Below are 22,541 nucleotides of genomic sequence, written 5' to 3' on the forward strand. Positions count from 1 at the left end.
GAGTTGAATCGCTGAAGTAGTCAATGGCCACACAGGAAAACAATCCAAGCCAGGCACACGTGAGATATCCGATGATGGTGTGCGTGTAGGGGTTTGTTAGCCTTTGCCTTGCTGTTCTAATCGTTGGAGGTTTTCTTCCCTTCACTGACCTCTCACACTGAGGATATCCTTTTTCACACAAAAAATTTATATATATATATAAAAGAGTTTAGGGTTTGCCCTGTGTTCACACATTGTTCTTATCACCAGAATACCACTCTCAGAACCTATTGACTTATTTGCTGTCTCTACATTTGTATCTTCTGCAAGTTCCTCTGGCAGTTTTTTCTTGGAGTCTTTTTGTATAACGTTTCGATCAAGTCCCCTCTCAGTCTCCTCTTTTCAAGGGTACAACTCTCCCACCCCCTCTATTGCCACATCCAACATTTCTCCCTCTCTTATTTCCCAGATTGTGTGCAGCATCTTTCACCCCTACCCAATAGCCCCATGCCCAACATTCCTCCTTCTTTTACCCCTCTCCAGCTCCATGCTATACCTCTTCCTCCATTCCCTCCACCAATATGTCCAACATTCTTCCCTCTTGCATCCCTTCATTTGTCCCACTGTTCCCTTTCCAGCACCACATCCAACATTTCTCCCTCTCATCTCTTTCTACCTCACTCCTCTCCCACCACCATATTCAACAGTTGTCTCCCTCCCTATGCCCAACAATTCTTCTCTTTCTTCCTTTCCCTCACACCCATGCTCAACAATTCTCCCTTTCTAATCCCTCCCCCACCTCAGATTCTCTTTCCCCCTCCCTCCTTCCTTCCAGCCTTTGTCCCAAGTCTGTGCCCCCTTTCTCCCTTCTGTATCCCAAATTCATGCCCCCCTCCTTCCTTCCTTTGTACCCAGTTCATGCTGCCTTCCTTTCTTCCATGTCTCAATGCGCTTAAAGACCTCAATATGTATACTCTGGAAGAAAAGCAGAAGAGAGAGGATATGTTAGAGACATTTAAATATCTCTGCGGCATTAAGACATTGGAGGTGAGCCTTTCTCAAATGAAGGAAAGCTCTGGCATGAAAAAGGTGTAGGATTAATTTGAGGTCATAGGTTCATGAAAAATCTAAGGAAATACTTTTATTTATTCTTTTAGTCTTAGGGTTCCTTTTACTAAGCTGCGCTAGCGGTTTTAGTGTGCGCTTAACATGCACTACAATGCCGCATGCGCTAGACTCTAATGCCTCCATTCAGCTGGTGTTAGTTTTTCCACATAGCGCGAAGGTTAGCGCACGCTAAAAATGCTACCGCAGCTTTGTAAAAGGAGCCCTAAGTTTATTTATTGAGTTTTAATACATGAATAGAAAGAAAAAAAAGACATAACCAGGGATATACAGATTCCATAAACGATACCTTACAGTATGCCATGCATAGGAAACAGAGCAAATCTAACAAAGATGAGATGTCAACATTAAATATTCTTTTACAGCAGACAATTTCTCTGAGATAGACACGCATGAATTAGATGAGTGATTTTTTTTAACAGAATAGCATTCATATTTGTAAGTAAGACATAATAAATTCCACCATCTTGAATGAGAAGCTTTCGGAAAGACTTTCTAGGAGGCACACATAGCATTTAAAGCTGTTGCTAGTAATGTATTTAATAAAAGGTAGGAAGGTTCTTGTAGACAGGATTTAAAGTGGGATCCTTTTAGTAACATGAGTTTAAGGGTGATAGGATCACGAATTAGAAGAATTTTAGTTATGGTGGACCATAATCTTTCCAATATTCATATAGTTCTGGACATTCAAATATAAGGGTCACCTGTGTTGGAATTGCAAGACCACAACATCTTGAAAATTTAAAATCAGTTTGATGTGAGCATAGGGGAGATACATAGTGCCCTATGTAAGAGAAAAAAATAAGGATTGAATGATAGATGCCATTTGGAAGATTTGTAGAGACAATACCATATGGGATCCCAATCGGGGTCAGAAATTTCAGATTGAGTATCAGTTTCCCAAGTTTTGCGTAGAATTAAAAGATTAGGAGATCTTACACTTTTGAGGTATTTATATATATTGGAGGCAATATGACCTTTAATATGTAATTTTATTAAGTGATCAAAAATAGAGGTCTTCTCTTTAATGAGAATGAGAGAGAACTCATGCGTAGAGAAGTTGTAACCAAGGAAAGAACTTGGAATCAGCCAGCTCATAGGAATGCTTGACTTCTGAGAAGGGTCTCCATTGTTTTGTTTCTGGATCAATAAAAAAGGAGATATCCCAAATATTGTATAATTGTCAGGAGGTCTAGGAGATCATTTTTTAATCTATTACTATGGCAGGGTTGTTCCATATGGATATATAAAAGGGATTGTATATGGGAATTTCTAATGTAGAATCTAGAAATTTGAGAGAATCATAAGTACTTTTTATGATGGGATTAGCTCTTCCATGTTTATTGAGAGTCATGCCAAGGAGTTTGGATAACAGAAATGGAGACAAGTAGTTTATCTCAAATGACAGCCATCTGGGAATAGTGGATAAGTATGAAGGTAAGAGCCATTCCAAGTCTTGGTGCAAGATGAAAGTCTTATAATAGAGGAGAAGTCTACCCCTCCTGAGAATTTAGCATTTTTTAGTTTTTGTAAAGATATTCTGGGAGATTTTCTGTTCCTTAGGAATTTGGCAAGAAGCCGTTCTGGAGATTTTTAAAAGGGTGGTTAAAAGTAAGGTAAACATACTTAGAAGATAGAGTATTTTAGGAACTATGACCATTCTTATAGATTCATGATAAATGTAGAGGAGATCAAGGGAGGATAGTATCTTTAATCTTATTCAAGATGATTTCCATATTAATTTTGGAAGAAGTAAATAGGTCCTTGCTAAAGTGGGTGCCTAAATATTTAAGGGACATGGAGATCCATTTTAGTAAAAAGTTGGAGATGTAGAAAGGGATACAATGATTATTCAGTGACATGAGCTTTATGTTATCCCAATTGATCTTGTAGCCTAAAAATTTAGAAAAGAGGTTAATGAGATCAATCAGAGCAATCATGGAGTTCTCAGGGTCAGTTAAATATAAGAGTATGTCATCTGCATAAGCAGATAGTTTGTATTCCTCAACACCAAACATAAATCCATGAATGCTACCATTTTGTCTAATTGCAGTCACCAACAGCTCGAGGGCCAAATTAAGAGCAGGGGAGATATGGGACAGTTCTGCCTGATACCTCTCTGAAGAATAAATTGTCCAAAAAGGTCACCATTAGCCAAAATTCTCACAGATGGTTCTGTGTATAAAACATGCAACATATGAATATATTCTGGGGAAACCCACACGTGTTCTAAAACTGTAAACAAATATTTCCACTTGATCCGATCGAAGGCCTTCTCTGCATCCAAGTATACTGATAAGACAGGAAATATCTTCGATTGGGCCGAGTGGATTGCATTGCAAAACAATCTACTGTTGTCAACTCCATATCTACTACTCAGGAAGCCAACTTGATCCTTATGGATGAGAGATTGTATAACTTGTTCAAGTCTAAAACTGAGAAGTTTGGTGTAAATTTTATAATTTAAGTTAAGTAAAGATATAGGCCAATAATTTTGAACCAGTTGATTATCTCTTCCAGGTTTAGGGTTAATGACAACCATTACCTCAGAAAATCTGCCCAAAGAGGCAGGGTTGGACAATATCGCTTGATAATAACATTGAACTTTATGGGTTAACAGTGACGAGAGAGATTTGTAAAGTTCAGCTGGCATTCCGTCTGGTCTGGGGGATTTTGCTGGAGGTAGAGATTTAATGGATGAAAGGATTTCAGAGATCTGGATTGGAGTCTTAAGTTGAAGGTAGACAAAATCTCCAAATCCAACAATCAGAGTAGCACATTATTTAACATCTGGCATTCCTTAACCTCCAAAAATGACTCCATACTTCCCTCCTCCCCCTCAGCCGATTCTCTAGCAAAGTTCTTCAATGATAAGGTCTCCACCTTGAGGCGCTCCTTCCCACCTGCAATCTCCTACAAATCTCTGATTCCAATTGACCCCAGTCCTATCCCAACAGACTCCTACCCTATCCCAGCAGACAGATCCTGGTCTTCCTTCGAACTTGTTTCCGAATCCCTGGTCTATAATCTCTGCCTCAAATTGAAATCCTGCAACTGTACCTTGAATCCTTTCCCCTCCTACCTCTACGAGAACACTCCCCCTCAGGCCATCTCATCTCTTATCATTCTCATAAACTCCGCCCTCCATTCGGGTCTCGTCTCCCCAGAAATGGGCCATATTTCCTTAATCCCACTACTGAAAAAACCTGAGCTTGACCCCTCTACACCATCCAGCTACCGTCCAATAGCTAACATCCCCCTTCTTACCAAGATGCTAGAGTCCATCATATCCACTCAACTATCTTCCTACCTTGAGAAATTCACCATTCTTCAACCCTACCAATACAGCTTCCGTCCCAATTTCAGCACCGAATCCCTTCTGACCTCCTTAATCTCAAAAGTTTAATATCTCCATTCTCACAACAAGTTCGCCGTCCTTCTTCAATTCGACCTCTCTGCAGCTTTTGATGTCATCCATCATGATATTCTAATTTACCAACTCACTGAGATAGGCATAAACCCCACAGTCCTTGACTGGTTCTCAAAGTTCTTACGCTCCCGCTCCTACATAGTCAACATGAAGGGCACTTCTTTCTCTCCCTGGAACCCGATCTGTGGAGTCCCGCAAGGCTCACCTCTCTCCTATCCTCTTCAACATTTATATGTCCTCCCTTAAACTCCTCCATCTCTCCCCCCCTTGAAACACTCTACACTTACGCAGATGACATCTTTGTCCTCCTCTAGACCGACCGGAACCTCACCAATCTCTCAGCGAACATATTCTTATGTATATCGAACCTTCAATCCTGAGCCCACACTGTGCAGATGAAACTGAATGAATCTAAAACAAAACTTCTATGGCTCGGCCTAAAATTGGACCAACTGCCCACCTCCATCCCACTGTCCTCTGGCCCCACTCTGCATCTTGAATATTCTAATAAAGTTCTGGGAGTCATCATTGACTCTACACTTTCTTTCAACGACCACCTCAACTCCCTAGTAAAAAAATGTTTCTTCAGCCTTCACATGCTGAGAAAAGTGAGATCCTGTTTCCATCAAAAACACTTTGCCGTCCTTGTCCATTCCACCATCCTTTCCAGACTGGACTACTGTAACTCTATCTACCTTAGACTAACAAAGAAAAACCTTCAAAGACTCCAGTGGATTCAGAATACCGCTGCTAAGCTTATCTTCGCAAAAAGCAAATTCGACCACGTCTCACCGCTTTTATCCAAGCTCCACTGGCTTCCGATTATCTCCAGAGTCCACTTCAAATGTGCCTGCCTCACTTTCAAGATCCTACACGGTATTCTCCCTCCCTTCATTCCTCTTTCTTGGAACTCCTCTAACCCCAATTCTGCCAGATCCACCCAAAAACTGAAACTTTCCTTTCCCTCTCTAAAAGGCGTTTCACTTGTAGGAAACTAGGTTCTTCCCTCCCTTTCAGAATCACTCAGCTCTGAAACAACCTTACCTCCCCTCTTAGGAATCTGAGCTCCCTCCAACTCTTCCGTAAACATCTGAAAACCTGGTTATTCTCAAAAATGTAACTCCTCCTCCCTCTCTGGTTATTCTAGTCCTCTAAATCTTCTCTTCATTTTGCCTCTTCCCTCCACTGGAGTTCCTTTCTACCCTAACTCTTGTTAACCGTGTTGAGCTTTACGAATGTAGAGATGATGCGGTATACAAACCTAAGGTTTAGATTAGATTAGATTAGATTCAACTTGTGGCATATGAAGATCTGAAGGAAAATGATGAATTACTTCTGTAGGTACATCATATTCTAATGTATAGAGAGATTGGTAGAAGGTCTGAAATGTAATGTAATGTAATTTATTTCTTATAAACCGCTAAACTCCGTTAGGATTCTAAGCGGTTTAGAGAAAAAGTAGACAATAGGGTACATTAAAATTATAAGTAAAATAGGTACTTAGATATTCCCTTACTGTCCCGAAGGCTCACAATCTAACTAAAAAGACTGTAGAATCTAGGATGTGGAAGTGAAGAGCTGACCAGAGTTCAATTTTTTTAGATGTAATACGATGTTTGATTCGGTGACTCTTCAAGTAAGAAGAAAGTCATTTTCCTGATTTGTTAGCCTCAGTGTAGTAAAGAGCACTCTGCTGGAATGAGAATGCCAGCAACATATCAGATGGTGTTATAATCAAATTTCAGTTTCTGAAGTTTTCATTGGATGTTAGGGTCAAAATTAGAATAAAGTGTTGACTCTAGATTGTAGATAATATAGATGTAAGGGTCTTTCTTTTATATGCAGAGAAACTTATCACTGCACTTCTGAGATATGCTTTGTAGGCTTCCCAGATAGATATATTTTAAAGGATGGGATTCTCATTGGATTCTAAAAAATTATTGCTCTGTTGAAGTATGTAGGTTAGAAATTGTTCATCATGGAGCAAGGAAGTATTGAGTCTCCATGAGTTAGATGTTTTTTCCTCTGTGGACCAAGTTCAATGTGCATTGAATTGCAGCATGATCTGAAATAGATATCCTGTGAATTTTAGCCGAAGTAAACATGTGAATAAGATCTTTGGAAGCAAAAAAGTAGAACAATCTGGAGTAAGAGTGATGGGTATTAGAATACAAAGTATAGTCTTTTGTTGTGGGATTGAATAGTCTCGAAATGTTGGACCATCCATTGGTGCTGCCTAGAGATTTCAGTGAGGTGCAGATCTGAAGTTTGGCAGGTCTGGCTTGAGATGATCAATCCAATAATTGCTCCAAGGGAAAGTTAATGCTAACCAGCAAGAACACATAGTTCAATCTCTCTTATCATTGGGGGTAATTTGTCTTTATAAAACAGCCTTTATTTCAATGATTTTTGAATGGAAATAGCAGAGAATACTCACATCAACATCATGTCTACAAAGTTAAGTAAAAATTAAAGCTCTTTTACCATTCATTCTGTGATGAAAGGTTCAAAGAAAGATATGCTGACACTGGAGAAGGCCTTACATATGCCTCTCCCACCTGATCAACATGATGGCACTGATGACTCCCTTGCCAAAAAAATATAGCAGCTCACGGAATTAATGCAACAAAATCTTCAGACAACTTCAGAAATAAAACAGGCCCTGTGAACTTCTAAAAGCAAAATTACTCAGCATTTCATATTCTGCTCTTTTCACTGTTTTTCAGCATTATATCTGCTTAATTTCACTTCTCTTCCCTGTTTCTTACTTAAAAAAAAAACAAAAAAAGCACAAAAAAATAAACCCTTCGCTTTCCTCTTTTAAATCTTATTTCCTCTTCCTCTTCAAAGGAATAAGGGTAAGACATTATTAACTCTAATTAAATCCTGGTGCTTGTGGCACAGGTTGACTAAAGTAGGGAAAATCCTGTTATAAATCCTGTGTTTTAGGGTAGCCACTGATTTGTTATAGAGCCTGCATTTTTGTTTAAAATACTGTGTTTTAGAGTGGTAAAGAGCCTCCATTTCTGACTTACTAGTTTTTAGCCATTGTGTCTGCTGATTAGGTGGAGAAGGGAGGGGCTCTGATTTACTTCTAAGGTTAACTGCATTATCTTTGGACAGTGCTGTGAACAAGGCTGCCCTGTGAACTTCTAAAAGCTAAATTACTCAGCATTTCATATTCTGCTCTTTTCACTGTTTTTCAGCATTATATCTGCTTAAATTCTCTTCTCCTCACTGTTTCTTATTTAAAAAAAAAACAAAAAAAATAAACCCTTGTCTTTCCTTTTTTTAAATCTTATTTTCTCTTTCCCTTTCCCTTCATAGGAATAAGGGTAAGACTTATAGTCCCACCAACCCCAAGGACCACTTTTCATATATAGAGACCTAAATAATCAAGACTACTCAAATCAAGTCACTTCACAACCAATCGAGATGACCTTTATTCTATGCAATCACTGTGGTGCTTTAATTCCAAGACATACTATTTGGAGGCTTAAGGCTTGCCCCCATCTGTCTTCAACTTACTAGTATTAAGGAGTAGCTCTGCAAACTTTTTTTTATTTTTTTTATTTATCATTTTATATATAGATACATATACATTACTTGTATAAGAAAATAAAGAGAGAACTTCCACAAATCTTAAAGGAAAAAGTATATCTGGATAATATCCATTTCATAATTAAACAAAATTTCACTCTTAATTAGTCCACATTCTGGAGGAGAAACAATTTACATTTGTGAGAGATATTTATAATAGAATAATATCAGTAAACCATATTTGTAGAGTACATCTTCCTCTTACTTTACTTTGGGAGTAATCCTACATTCCCTTCAGAGATATTTGAAGTTGTTATTCCCTTTCCTTCGAGAAAAAATTGTAATTGTGAAGGCTCAAAGAATATATATGAATGTTGATCCAAAAGGATCTTACATTTGCAAGGATATCTCAATTGGTATTTGGCCCCCAATTGTATTACAAACTGTTTCAGTTCAAGGAACCTCTTCCGTCTAGTCTGAGTTGCTTTTGAGACGTCTGGAAACATAGTGATCTTACTATCCAGAAAGGTCACTTCTTTCAGCCTGAAAAACAGTCTAAGAAGTGCCTCTTTGTCTTGTTGAAAGACAAACGCCACCACAAGAGTAGAACGACAGATTACTTCATCCACTGAAGTTTCAAGGACTTCTGTTAAGTTCAAAGGATTAGGAAGTTCAGGAGAAACTTCTGGACCTGAAGTTTTCTGTTTTGGTACTGGCAAATAATATATCCTATGTAAGGGAGGTAGTCCAGCATCAGGATAATTAAATATTTCTTTTAAGAACTTATAAAACATTTCCTTAGGAGGTGTTGTTAACACCTTAGGAAAATTAAGGATTCTTAAATTCAACATTTTCATATAATTTTCAAAGTTTTCCATTTTCCTAGTAAACAGTAATCTGTCCTGCAAAATAACAGACTGAGAAGCTTGTAAACTTTGAAATTTCTGATCCAAATTTTGAACCTTTTCTTCCTGATCCTTCAACTCCTCCTGTAATTTGTCCAATCTCCTTTCTTGAAGAGTCACCTGGAGCTCTGCAAACTTAAACAGGAATTGAATACAATTAAAGCAGCTTCCATCACTCCACAAAATCATATCAACTTACCACCTCTACCTCAAAGAATAAAACAGCCCAGGAATAAATGGGTCACAGTAGGCTCAGGAAGACTGCGACATGTAACACATAAACATCCACCTTCACAAATATTACCTCTACAGAATTCCTTCGCCCCACTAGTGCACTGCGATACTCAAGAAAACAGAAGGGAGGTGGGACTGGAACCAATGAAGGTAACTCAAGAGAACAAGCGCACCCTAAGCACAAATAAAAAAGCCAAAAACAGAAAACTATTACTGTTGGGGGATTCCATCATCAGAGGCATTAACCTTGGAACACAAGGCGAGGAGACCAAAATAGTGAAATGTCTTCCAGGATCTTCAGCTACCAGGAGTTCCAGGCAAATACAAACTATAATTAAGGAAGAAACTAAGGATTTTAACATTGATGTTGTTATCCATCTGGGAACAAATGACCTGGCCAACAACTCCACACTTGCAACACAGAAAGCTTTTCGGGAGCTTGGTGAGGGCGTGAAACCTTTTGTAAAGACTTTAGCTTTTTCTGAAATACTGCCTGCATATGGAAAGGGAGAGAAAAGAGTGAAAAACATAGAGGACTTTAATAGATGGCTCAAAGCCTGGTGTCATCAAGAAGGCTTCAGGTACATAGGAGGATGGGGAAATACATGGAAGGACAAGAAGCTATATTGCACTGATGGGCTACATATTACTACAGCAGGAAAAAGAAACCTTGCAGAGAAATTTAGACAATATTTTTCTAGGCATTTAAACTAGAAGGTGGGGGTGGTGTATGTACGAAGGAAAATTATAGAGACCACCCCCAGCAAATGAAAAGATGTGATAGTAGTAAAGACTGCAACATAAACAATATCAGCAACTCATTTCTTAGTATTGCAACGGAAAGTGAAACGAAACAAAAATCCATACGAAAAAGGAGATTATCGCTGAAAAATAGCTGGAAAGCGATGACCACAAATGCTCGCAGTCTAAGCAACAAAGTTCATAATCTGCAAGCCCTGATGTTAGAGGCAGATCTAGATATTGTTGCTATCACAGAGATATGGTTCAGTGAATCACATGGATGGGATGCAAACATACCGGGATATAATCTTTTTAGGAAGGACAGAGATGGTCAAAAAGGTGGAGGAGTAGTTCTCTATGTAAAGATCAATATCCAAGCGACCGAAATGCAAGGGACTTGGGAAGAGGAAGAAGCGATATGGATTGCTCTGAAAAGAGAAGATGGAACTTCTATCTACTTGGGTGTAGTCTACAGACCTCCGACTCAATCGCAGCAAATTGATAAAGATCTGATTGTGGATATCCAAAAGTTTGGAAGGAAAGAGGAGGTTCTGCTGTTGGGAGATTTCAACCTGCCAGATGCGGACTGGAATGTTCCGTCTGCGAAATCGGAAAGAAGTAGTGAGATTGTGGATACCTTTCAAGAGGCTCTGCTCAGACAAATGGTGACAGAACCCACAAGGGAAAAAGCGATATTGGATCTGGTCCTCACAAATGGAGAGAGTATCTCTAATGTTCGAGTGGGTGCTCACCTGGGAAGTAGCGATCATCAAATGGTTTGGTTTGATATAACGGCTAAAGTGGAGAGTGGCCGCAAGATACTTAAAGTCCTAGATTTCAAACATACGGACTTTAATGCAATGGGAGAGTACCTGAAGAAAGAGCTGTTAGGATGAGAGGACATAAGAGAAGTGGAAAGACAGTGGTTTAAACTGAAATGAGCAATAAAAATGGCTACGGACCTTTATGTGAAGAAAATCAATAAAAACAAGAGAAAAAGGAAGCCGATATATTTCGGCTGAGAAAATAAAGGCGAAAGAGTTGGCGTTCGTGAAATATAAAAAAAACCAAGAAGAGGAGAGCAGAAAGGACTACAGGGTGAAACTGAAAGAAGCCAAGAGAGAGATATACGTCTGGCGAAAGCACAGGCAGAAGAACAAATGGCTAAAAATGTAAAAAAGGGAGACAAAAATTTTTTCAGATATATTAGTGAAAGGAGGAAGATAAAAATGGAATTGCTGGGCTAAAAGATGCTGGGAACCAATATATGGAGAGTGATGAGGAGAAAGCAAATGTGCTAAATAAATACTTCTGTTCTGTGTTCACAGAAGAAAATTCTGGAGAAGGATCGAGATTGTCTGGCAAAGTTACAAGAGAAAATGGAGTAGATTCTTCGCCGTTCACGGAGGAGGGTGTTTATGAGCAACTTGAAAAACTGAAGGTGGACAAAGCGATGGGACCAGACGGGATCCATCCCAGGATACTAAGGGAGCTCAGAGAGGTTCTGGCGAGTCCTATTAAAAACTTGTTCAACAAATCTCTGGAGACGGGAGTGATTCCTGGGGATTGGAGGAGAGCGGATGTGGTCCCTATTCATAAAAGTGATCAAGGGATGAAGCAGGAAACTACAGGCCGGTGAGCCTCACTTCAGTTGTTGGAAAAATAATGGAAGTGTTGCTGAAAGAAAGGATAGTGTACTTCCTTGAATCTAATGGGTTACAGGATCCGAGGCAACATGGCTTTACAAAAGGTAAATCGTGCCAAACGAACCTGATTGAATTTTTTGATTGGGTGACCAGAGAGCTGGATCGAGGATATATGCTAGATGTAATTTACTTGGATTTCAGCAAAGCCTTTGATACAGTTCCTCATAGGAGGAACAAACTTGAAGGGCTGAAGTTAGGACCCAAAGTGGTGAACTGGGTCAGAAACTGGCTGTCGGACAGACGCCAGAGGGTGGTGGTTAATGGAAGTCGCTCGAAGGAAGGAAAGATGAGTAGTGGAGTCCCTCAGGGTTTGATGCTGGAGCCAATCCTGTTCAATATGTTTGTTAGTGACATTGCTGAAGGGTTAGAAGGAAAAGTGTGCCTTTTTGCAGATGATACCAAGATTTGTAACAGAGTAGACACCAAAGAGGGAGTGGAAAATATGAAAAAGGATCTGCAAAAGTTAGAGGAATGCCTGGCAACTAAAATTGAATGCAAATAAATGCAGAGTAATGCATTTGGGATTAATAATCGGAAGGAACCGTATATGCTGGGAGGAGAGAAGCTGATATGCACGGACAGGGAGAGGGACCTTAGGGTGATAGTGTCCGAAGATCTAAAGGCAAAAAAACAGTGTGACAAGGCAGTGGCTGCTGCCAGAAGGATGCTGGGCTGTATAAAGAGAGGCGTAGTCAGTAGAAGGAAGAAGGTGTTGATGCCCCTGTACAGGTCATTGGTAAGGCCCCACTTGGAGTATTGTATTCAGTTTTGGAGACCGTATCTGGCGAAGGATGTAAGAAGACTTGAGGCGGACCAGAGGAGGGCGACGAAAATGATAAGAGGCTTGCGCCAGAAGACATATGAGGATAGACTGGAAGCCCTGAATATATATACCCTAGAGGAAAGGAGAGACAGGGGAGATATGATTCAGACGTTCAAATACTTGAAGGGTATTAACGTAGAACATAATATTTTCCAGAGAAAGGAATATGGTAAAACCAGAGGACATAATTTGAGGTTGAGGGGTGGTAGATTCAGGGGCAATGTTAAGAAATTCTGCTTTGCAGAGAGGGTGGTGGATGCCTGGAATACGCTCCCGAGAGAGGTGGTGGAGATGCCCTGCCGTGATGCTCACCCCAAAGTGCCGCAGTTTGGAATGGGGTGGGTGATCATCATCGCTGGTAGGAGAGATGAGCCATCTCTCCTACAGTGAATGTTGCAGTAGGAGGTAGGCAGGTTGCTGGGACCGCTGAGCTGCAGCAATCAGCTCGGCGGCCCTTTTCGGCACTTATACCTGTTTTGTCTTGGTCTAAGTCAAAACGTATAAGTGCCGACTAGGCAACCTGCCTAAAGTTTTGGTTATACCTGCTGTACGCCTAGGTGTAGGTTGGCCCACCTCCCGCCCACTGCCCACCCTTTTCCCTCCTCTAAAAATGCCTCTTTTTGCTCTATGCATTTAGATGCAGGGGAAAGGCCTAAGCTGGTTTTAGATACATCTAAAACCAGCTTTGACTATGGGTACTGGACGATCAGGCTTTTTGTTCGTCCAAAAACCCATTTAGGCCATTTTTTAGATGTTTTTTATTATGAGCCCCTTACCGTATATACTCGAATATAAACCGGGATTTTTGGGCCAATAAATTGGCCCAAAAATGGGGGTCCCAGTTTATATTTGGATCAATGCCCCCTCCCAGAATTTTTTAAAGCCACCGCGGCCAGGCTCTGCCCCCCTCCTCCTCCCTGCCCTATCTTCCTACCTCTGCCAATCTGGTAGAGGTGCAAAGGGCCAATTGTTGGTAGAGGTGCAGCAGGAAGGATCAAGCTTTCTGAACTCCTGCCCTGCTGCTAATTAGTTGTATGGATCCACTTAGTCCAAATCAGTGGCATGAGCAGCAGCGCGATTTGGCGCTGCTTCTCAGTGCTGAGTGGCTTCCTTACTGGCTCCTGCAAATTCTCATGAGAATTCATGGGAGCCAGTAAGGAAGCCATTCAGCGTATCATAGGCAAGACAGAAAGACTCACCAGACATAGGAAGACTCACCAGATCATAGACAAGACTGAAATCCTGATGGATCAAAAAGGACACAAAAGGGAAGGAAATGCAAGAAAGTAACAGGCTGCAAACTGAAGTGTATGTACACAAATGCAAGGAGCCTAAGGAATAAGAGGGGGGAATTGGAAGCTATGGCACAAAAAGATAACCTTGACATCATCAGCCTCACAGAAACATGGTGGAATGAGGAAAATGTCTGGGACACTGTGCTACCGGGATATAAGCTATACCGCTTAGACAGAGTGGGTCAGAAAGGTGGGGGTATTGACCTATATATCAAAGAATGAATTGAGTCTACCAGAGCAAACATGCCGGAAACAAAAATAAGTTAGAGACTCTATGAGTCAAAATTCCGGGAACAAATAGAACGGAAATAAAGATCGGCATCTACTACCAACCCCCAGGGCAGTCCGAAGAAATCGATGGAGAAATAATGAATGAGATTAAATGCAACTGCAAGGGAGGCAAAGCAGTTATCATGGGTGACTTCAATTATCCGGGGATAGACTGTAGCCTAGGTACCTCCGGATGTGGTAGGGAGAACAAGTTCCTGGATGCTGTTGGCAATTGCTTCCTGGAACAACTTGTCAAGGAAAATACAGAGGAAATACAATTCTGGACTTAATTCTAAATGGACTATGAGGACTGGTGCAAGGTGTAGAAGTAGAAGGGATGCTGGTAAGCAGTGATAACAATATGATCTGCTTCAACCTGGACACGGGGGCAAAACATCAATCCAGAATGATGGCCATGGCACTGAACTTCTGAAAAGGGAATTACGAAAGAGAAGACTCATGTTGAGGAAGAAGATTAAGAAGAAGATAAGCACTGTAAAAATGCTAGAGGAAGCATAGTCCCATTTTAAGAACACAGTCATCGAGGTGCAAAATATATATATACTGCGTATCAACAAGGGATCCAAGAGATAAAAGAACAAGGCGTGGCTCACTGTAGTGGTGAAGGAAGCAATCAGAGACAAGAGGACTTTGTGTAAGGAATAAAAAAGGTAAAAAACGGATGAAAACTGAAAAAAGTACAAACAACACAAAAGCAGGTACCATAAGGTGGTAAAAGGGGCCAAAAGAGACTACGAGTTAAAAATAGCCAAGGAGGCAATAAACTTCAAGCTGTTCTTTCGATATATTAAGGGGAAACAATCCGTTGGATGACCATGGAATAAAGGGAGTGCTAAAGGAGGACAAAGCCATCGCCAACAAACTGATATTCACAATGTACCGGGAGCCGACAGGCTATACGAAGGAAACGAAGATGGGAAACTGACAGGGTTGACAGTCAGCCTAGAAGAGGTATGAAGACAGATTGATAGGCTTAAAAATAATAAATTCCCGAAACCGGATGGCATCCATCTGAGGGTAATCAAGGAACTAAAAGGGCCTAAAGCTCAACTGCTTCAACTAATAGCCAATCTGTCGATCAAATTGGGAAGGATTCTGGAAGACTGGAAGGTGGCGAATGTTATGCTGATCTTCAAGAAAGGTTCACGGGGAGATCCGGGAAACTACAGACCAGTGAGTCTGACCTCGATACCATGAAAGATGGTAGAGGTGCTGATAAAGGACCACATCATTGATCACCTTGACGGACACAATCTGATGAGGACCAGCCAGCATGGCTTTAGCAAAGGAAGATCTTGCTTGATGAACTTGCTGCACTTCCTCGAGGGAGTAAACAGGCAGATTGAAAGGGTGACCCAGTCGACATCGTATATTTAGATTTTCAGAAGGTGTTCGACAAGTTTCCGCTTGAACTATCACTTTGAAAAATTGCGAGCCATGGAATCAAGGGTGAAATACTCACGTGGATTAAAAACTGGCTGGTGAATAGGAAACAGAGAGAGGGGTAAATGGACAATACTTGGATTGGAAAAGCATCATGAGAGGAGTGCCGCAGGGTTCATTGCTTAGACCCATGCTCTTCAACATATTTATAAAAGATCTGGAAATTGGTACGACGTGAAGGCGTACCATGGCCAGGTACAGCAGCATGATAACCTTCTCCGATCTGTATGTGATCCCCTTCTTAATCATTCTGTTCACCCTTTTTGCTGCCACCAAGCATTGCACGGATGGCTTCATTGACTTGTTGACCAGTACTCCCAAGTCTCTTTCCTGGGAGGGTTGCTCCAAGTACTGCACCTGACATCCTGTATTCATGAATAAGGTTTTTGTTACCGACATGCATCATCTTACACTTATCCATGTTAAACCTCAATTGCCATGTCGCGGCCCATTTCTCGAATGTGTTTTTGTCATTTTGCAGGTCCTCGCAATCCTCCTGCATCTTCACTACTCTGAATAACTTCATATCATCTGCAAATTTAAGCACCATAGTGTGTGTGGTTAGGGATAGGTCATTGGCATGTTTTCAAATTAGGTACCTCTCTGTGAATTGGGTGCCATTGAGCACCTAACTTAGGTGCAGGTATTTAGGTGAAGATAACTTGACATAAATTGGGTGTATCATAGTTAGGATACCTAGCGACACCTAAGCCCACTTAGGTGGTGATAAGTATGATTCTACACAGTGTGCCTAACTTTTATATTATCTCACTTAGTCAGTGCTTGTTTTTTTAGGGGGACTATATAGAATTGGTCTCATAGTGTTGGTCAGACAGCTATAACCTTTTGACCTTCCAGGTTGATTGCAGAGGTTTTCATATGTACTGGGTATTCATGGAGGTAAAGGAGAGGTGGTATCCTTCCATAAGTTTCACTTTAGTAGGGGAGAGTGGTGCAGCGGTTAAATCTACAACATCAGCACCCAGAGGTTGTGTGTTCAAATCCACACTATTCCTTGTGACACTGTGCAAGTTGCTTAATCCCTCCATTTTCACAGGTACATTAGATAGATTGTGATCCCACCAGGACAAACGTGGAAATATACTTTACCTTCCTGTAAACCATTCTGAGCTCCCTTGGGAGAACAGTATAGAAAATTGAATAAATAAATATATTTTACAGCAGAAAGGAGATGGAAGAAAGGGTGATCTACTGTTTGCCTCTGCCTAATGCTTTAATTTATTTTATACTGGATAAAACATCTGCTTAGCTTGGTCAGCACTTTGTTTTAGTTGCTTATGTTATTTTTTTTTTTTTATTGAATTTAACATACTTTACAAGTATAACTACTTGATTTAGAAATACAGAATCATGTTCCAAAAGAAAAACATCATTAAACATTGCAGTCTTTAAAATAAATATGTATGAAACTTAACTCTTCCTTAGACCTCAATTAGAAGGAGGAAAAGAAAACAAAGATATTATAGGAGTAATATTACAATAATACAACAAAGAAATAAAAGTAAAGACTTAAACGCTAGGTTCTAGCGTTTAAGTCTTTACTAGTTGCTTATGTTAAACTGCTAAAAAGATTAATTTACCTTGATAGATACTGTCAGTTTCCAAAGGGCTATATTGCACTCAAAACTTTCCCCCTTGTCTCCAGAGTGTTTCCACTTTGATAGTAACTTGATTTTAATTATTAATGCCATTTCAGGAATTTTATGCCATTCTTTGATCACCTGGCATTTACTTATGCTGTGGACGAGATCAATAACAACACTGAACTTTTACCCATCACGCTGAGCTTCAAACTTGATGTTCATAGCTACCACCCATTTCTAATATCTTTAAATGAACTTGTTGTGTCTTATGAGAATGACTTCCCTAATTACAGATGTGGAGCAACTGGCCTACTGACCGCTGTTATTGATGGCTTTCCTTCTGAATTATCATTAGAGATGTCCCATGTGTTCAGTTTGTATCACTTCCCACAGGTATGAGCTTTGGTCTTTCACTCTATGAACACTCAACTGCACTATCCACTGTTAAAGTATGTTACTCCTCTACAAGAGAAATAGAACTAATAATGGGGAAGAAATTAGATGAAAAATACAAAGGTATAGCCCTTCCTCTGTTGCTTTTTTAATCAAAGTATGGAAAACTTACAGGGGGGATCCGGGTAACTACAGACCAGTGAGTCTGACTTCGGTACCGGGAAAGATGGTAGAGGTGCTGATAAAGGACAGCATCATTGATCACCTTGATGGACATGGGCTGATGAGGACAATTCAGCACAGTTTCAGCAAAGGCAGATCATGTTTGACGAATTTGCTGCACTTCTTTGAGGGAGTAAACAGGCAGATAGACAAGGACGACCCAGTCGACATTGTATATCTGGATTTTCAGAAGGCGTTTGACAAGGTTCCACATGAACGACTACTTTGGAAAATTGTAAGCTATGTAATCGAGGGTGAAATACTCATGTGGATTAAAAACTGGCTGGAGCAGAGGAAACAGAGAGTGGATGTAAATGGACAATATTCGAACTGGAAGACCGTCACCAGTGGGATGCTACAGGGCTCGGTGATTGGGCCCGTGCTCTTCAACATCTTTATAAATGACCTGGACATTGGTACGACGAGTGAGGTGATTAAATTTGCAGACGACATGAAGTTATTCAGAGTAGTGAGGACATGAGGGGATTATGAAGATCTGCAATGTGACATAACAAAGCTAGAGAAGTGGGCATCGACATGGCAATTGAGGTTCAACGTAGATAAGTGTAAAGTGATGCATGGTGGTAACAAAAATCTCATGCCCGAATACAGGATGTCCGGGGCAGTACTTGGAGAGACCTCCCAGAAAAGAGACTTGGGAGTTCTGATCGACAAGTCGATGAAGCCATCCAAGCAATGCACGGTGGCGGTATAAAGGGCGCACAGAATGCTAGGAATGATAAAGAAGGGGATCACGAACAGATCGGAGAAGGTTATCATGCTGCTGTACCAGGCTATAGTGCGCCCTCACCTGGAGTACTATGTCCAGCACTGGTCAAGAGAAGAGCGTCCAGCAATGGTCTAGAGAAGAGCGACTAAACTGGTTAAGGGGCTGTAGGAGTTGCCGTACAGTGAGAATAGACTTAGTAGATAAAAATAGATTGTTCACCCTCTCCAAGGTAGGAAGAACGAGAGGACACTCTCTAAAGTTGAAAGGGGATAGATTCCGTACAATCGTAAGGAAGTTCTTCTTCACCCAGAGAGTGGTAGACAACTGGAATGCTCTTCCAGAGGTTGTTATAGGGGAAAACACCCTCCAGGGATTCTAGACAGAGTTGGACAAGTTCGTGCTAAACTGGAACATACACAGGTGAGGCTGGACTAATTTAAGAGCCTTTGACCTATGGGCCGCCGTGTGAGCGGACTGCTGGGCAGGATGGACCACCAGTCTGACCCAGCAGTGGCAATTCTTATGTTCTTATGTTCAAAACTGGATGAACAAAGCCGCCCTAAAACAGCTAACAAAGCTTCCAAAGTCTCAGGTACAATTGGTAACTGAGCTCTACGAGGACTGACAAGAACTACATTACGTGCATACCCGGCTAACAACTTACAAATAAAAAAATGAAGCCATGGGATCAGAAACCCAAGCAACTTAGACACAAAAGCCGCCCCAGCCAGGGACTGAGTAACTACCCCAGGAGACCACCCAGCCCTTTTAGCAAACATAAGAAATTGCACAATAGAACACTCATCCACTGAGGAAAGCAATGTGTCCTTCCACTGCTGCAAGAAACACTCAAATTGAAGCCAACCAGCATGATAATATCTCCATGTGCTAGAAGCTAATGAATTATTCAAAAGAGCTGAAAACAATCCAGAAATTTCTGCCACAATGCTGCAATAATGGTTCTTGGGAACTCCTCTGCACCCAGAGCCAGTGCCCGGAAGCACACCCACTACAAACAAGAAAGGGAATCAGCAATTTCATTAACATATCCAGCTGCATACCTGGCCCCCAAAGTCAAGTTCAGCCCCAAACAAGATAATACCAACAGCCACAACATGTACACCAGGAAATGGTCAGTGTGCCAACTGTCTGTTCACAGCATGAACCACAGTAGCATTATCAGAAAGTAAAATCAATCTCCTTTTACACAAGCACTCACCCAATGGCTCCAAGGCACCCACACAGGAAACAGCTCAAGGAAAGCTATATTAGAACACTTCCCGCGGGCCTTCCACCAATCTGACCAACCCAAACCACCTACAGCATCAGTAAATAATTGCAAATCAAAAGACGACACAGGCAGCTGAGGCCACATGCAAACATCATTAAAATATTGCAAAAATGTCTGCCATAAATGAAGATCAGCCTGAACACCCTTAGGAATAGAAATATGATAATGCTTTTTCTGGAGACCACTGGTTAACAGTGCCAAACAATGGGAAAAAAATTTGACCCATAGGGATAATATGAGCAGTGAAATTAAAATGACCCATTAAAGATTGAATGGCCCCCCAAAGTCAATTTGCTCTTACTTAAAGCTACATCAGTTGCTGCCTTTAAGGCTTCCACCTTATCAGGAGGTAAGCAAGATTCCATAAGCACAGAATCCAAATCTATCCCTAAAAATACCAAGCCTGTACAAGGGCCCTCTGATTTTTCTGCAGCCAATGGAACACCCAGAGTCCGTACCACTTCACCAAATACCTCCACCAAGTGCTGACATTGAGAAGACTGAGTGATGGGCTAAATAAATTATTCAATAAATAAATAAATAATGTACAATAGAAGGACTACCAGCACACTGCTCCATCACCCAATGCAAAAAGGTAAAAAAAAGCCTCAAAATACACACCGGACACTGAGCATCCCATAGGCATGCTTTTATCAAAATAATTCTGACCCTTAAAAGTAAAACCCAACAAAGAGAAGGACTGAGAATGCACAGGCATCAGGTGAAAGGCAAACTCAATATCAGCCTTAGCCATAAGAGCACCCTTGCCCAAGGCACGCATCATATCCACAGTCGATCAAAAACGCATAATGCACAGAACAGAAATGAGGGTCAATAAAAGCATTCACACCCACTCCCAGGGGATAATACAAATTATGTATCAACTGGAACTTACCCAACTCCTTCTTAGGCATTACTCCCAATGGAGAGAGGACTAAATTGTCAAACGGAGGAGTTGTGAAAGGATCGGCAATTCTACACAGCTAAATCTCTTTCACCAGATTATCCCGGACCACATCAGGATGAGTAAAAACAGAAGAAGCATTTTTAAAAGGGTGAACAAGCAAAGGACCCATAAATGGAAGAATGAAGCCATCAGCAAAACCGCACCACAATAAATCTGCATCCACTCTATTAGGATAATATTGCAATCAAAATTGCAAGGACACCAAATGAACTGGGGAGGAAGCCTTGACCACTCACACCTGAGGCAATGGGCCAAGCTGGATTAACAGGCTGCCCTCAACCCCAAGTTCCTGCATATCAGACAGGTGCTCAGGCCGCTGTTATTTAATATATTCATAAATGATCTAGAAACAGGGACGAAGTGTGAGATAATAAAATTTGCAGATGACACCAAACTATTTAGGGGAGCTCGGACTAAAGAGGACTGTGAGGAATTGCAAAGGGACTTGAACAAACTAGGGGAATGGGCGACAAAATGGCAAATGAAATTCAACGTTGAGAAATGTAAAGTATTGCATGTGGGAAGCAGAAACCCGAGGTACAACTATACGATGGGAGGGATGTTATTGAATGAGAGTACCCAAGAGAGGGACTTGGGGGTAATGGTGGACAGGTCAATGAAGCCGACGGCACAGTGCACAGCGGCTGCTAAGAGAGCGAATAGAATGCTAGGTATAATCAAGAAGGGCATTACAACCAGGACAAAAGAAGTTATCTTGCCGCTGTATCGGGCGATGGTGCGCCCACACCTGGAATACTGTGTCCAGTTTTGGTCGCCATACCTTAAGAAGGATATGGCATTACTCGAGAGAGTTCAGAGAAGAGCGACACGTCTGATAAAAGGGATGGAAAACCTTTCATACGCTGAGAGATTGGAGAAACTGGGTCTCTTTTCCCTGGAGAAGAGGAGACTTAGAGGGGATATGATAGAGACTTATAAGATCATGAGGGGCATAGAGAGAGTAGAGAGGGACAGATTCTTCAAACTTTCAAAAAATAAAAGAACAAGAGGCCATTCGGAAAAGTTGAAAGGGGACAGATTCAATACAAATGCCAGGAAGTTCTTCTTTATCCAACGTGTGGTGGACACTTGGAATGCGCTTCCAGAGGACATTATAGGGCAGAATACAGTACTGGGATTTAAGAGAGGATTGGACATTTTCCTGCTGGAAAAGGGAATAGAAGGGTATAAATAGAGGATTACTGCTCAGGTCCTGGACCTGTTGGGCCGCCGTGTGAGCGGACTGCTGGGCAAGATGGACCTCAGATCTGACCCAGCAGAGGCATTGCTTATGTTCTTATTACACTGGCTACACTGATGCTGAATCAACATCCTGGGTGATCACATCACCCAGATCTGGAGAGAGGGTTTGGGGGTTAGGTTTTCAGATTTATGCAGATTGTCCATGTTAAAATCAGCTGGAGAAATGTGAAGGGTAATTTAGTAGTATAAGAGCAATTTGAGTCTAGGGTTGGGTGGGCTGTGGGGAGGGTGGGTTGGCATAGGCAGACAGAAGTTCACAGGTTGCTGTGAAAACTATATTTAATGCTGATCTTCTACAACCTCTTTTAGAGCCAGGCTTACTAAAGGTTAAGCACTAGGCCAGCATTCCTCCCCTCAAGGGTCATCTGTGGAGTCTGATCTCATCAGAAAGTCCTCAGATTCCAACAATAGTATGTCATCATGTGTGCATCCCATCTTCCTTGCTATCTGGCTTCCACTGTTTTATGTCTTGGTGAAATCTTTCACCTTGCTCTTCACTTAAGTCACCAAGGTTATCTGGAAAGCGATCTAACTGTGCAGATAATAAACTAACACTCAT

General features: G+C 41.2%; 1 protein-coding gene across 1 annotated transcript in view; it reads left to right on the forward strand.

The window, feature by feature from the left end:
- Positions 1-13,626: 13,626 nt before the first annotated feature.
- LOC117346279 (vomeronasal type-2 receptor 26-like) overlaps positions 13,627-22,541 on the forward strand; it is a 36,588-nt gene continuing 27,673 nt past the window's right edge. The window contains exons 1-2 of the mRNA XM_033915679.1: positions 13,627-13,769; positions 17,230-17,509. Coding sequence (XP_033771570.1) covers positions 13,627-13,769; positions 17,230-17,509 — 423 coding nt within the window. The remainder of the gene's footprint in view (positions 13,770-17,229; positions 17,510-22,541) is intronic.

This window comes from Geotrypetes seraphini, chromosome 12 (genome assembly GCF_902459505.1).
Source record: "Geotrypetes seraphini chromosome 12, aGeoSer1.1, whole genome shotgun sequence".
NCBI classification, from domain to species: Eukaryota; Metazoa; Chordata; class Amphibia; order Gymnophiona; family Dermophiidae; genus Geotrypetes; species Geotrypetes seraphini.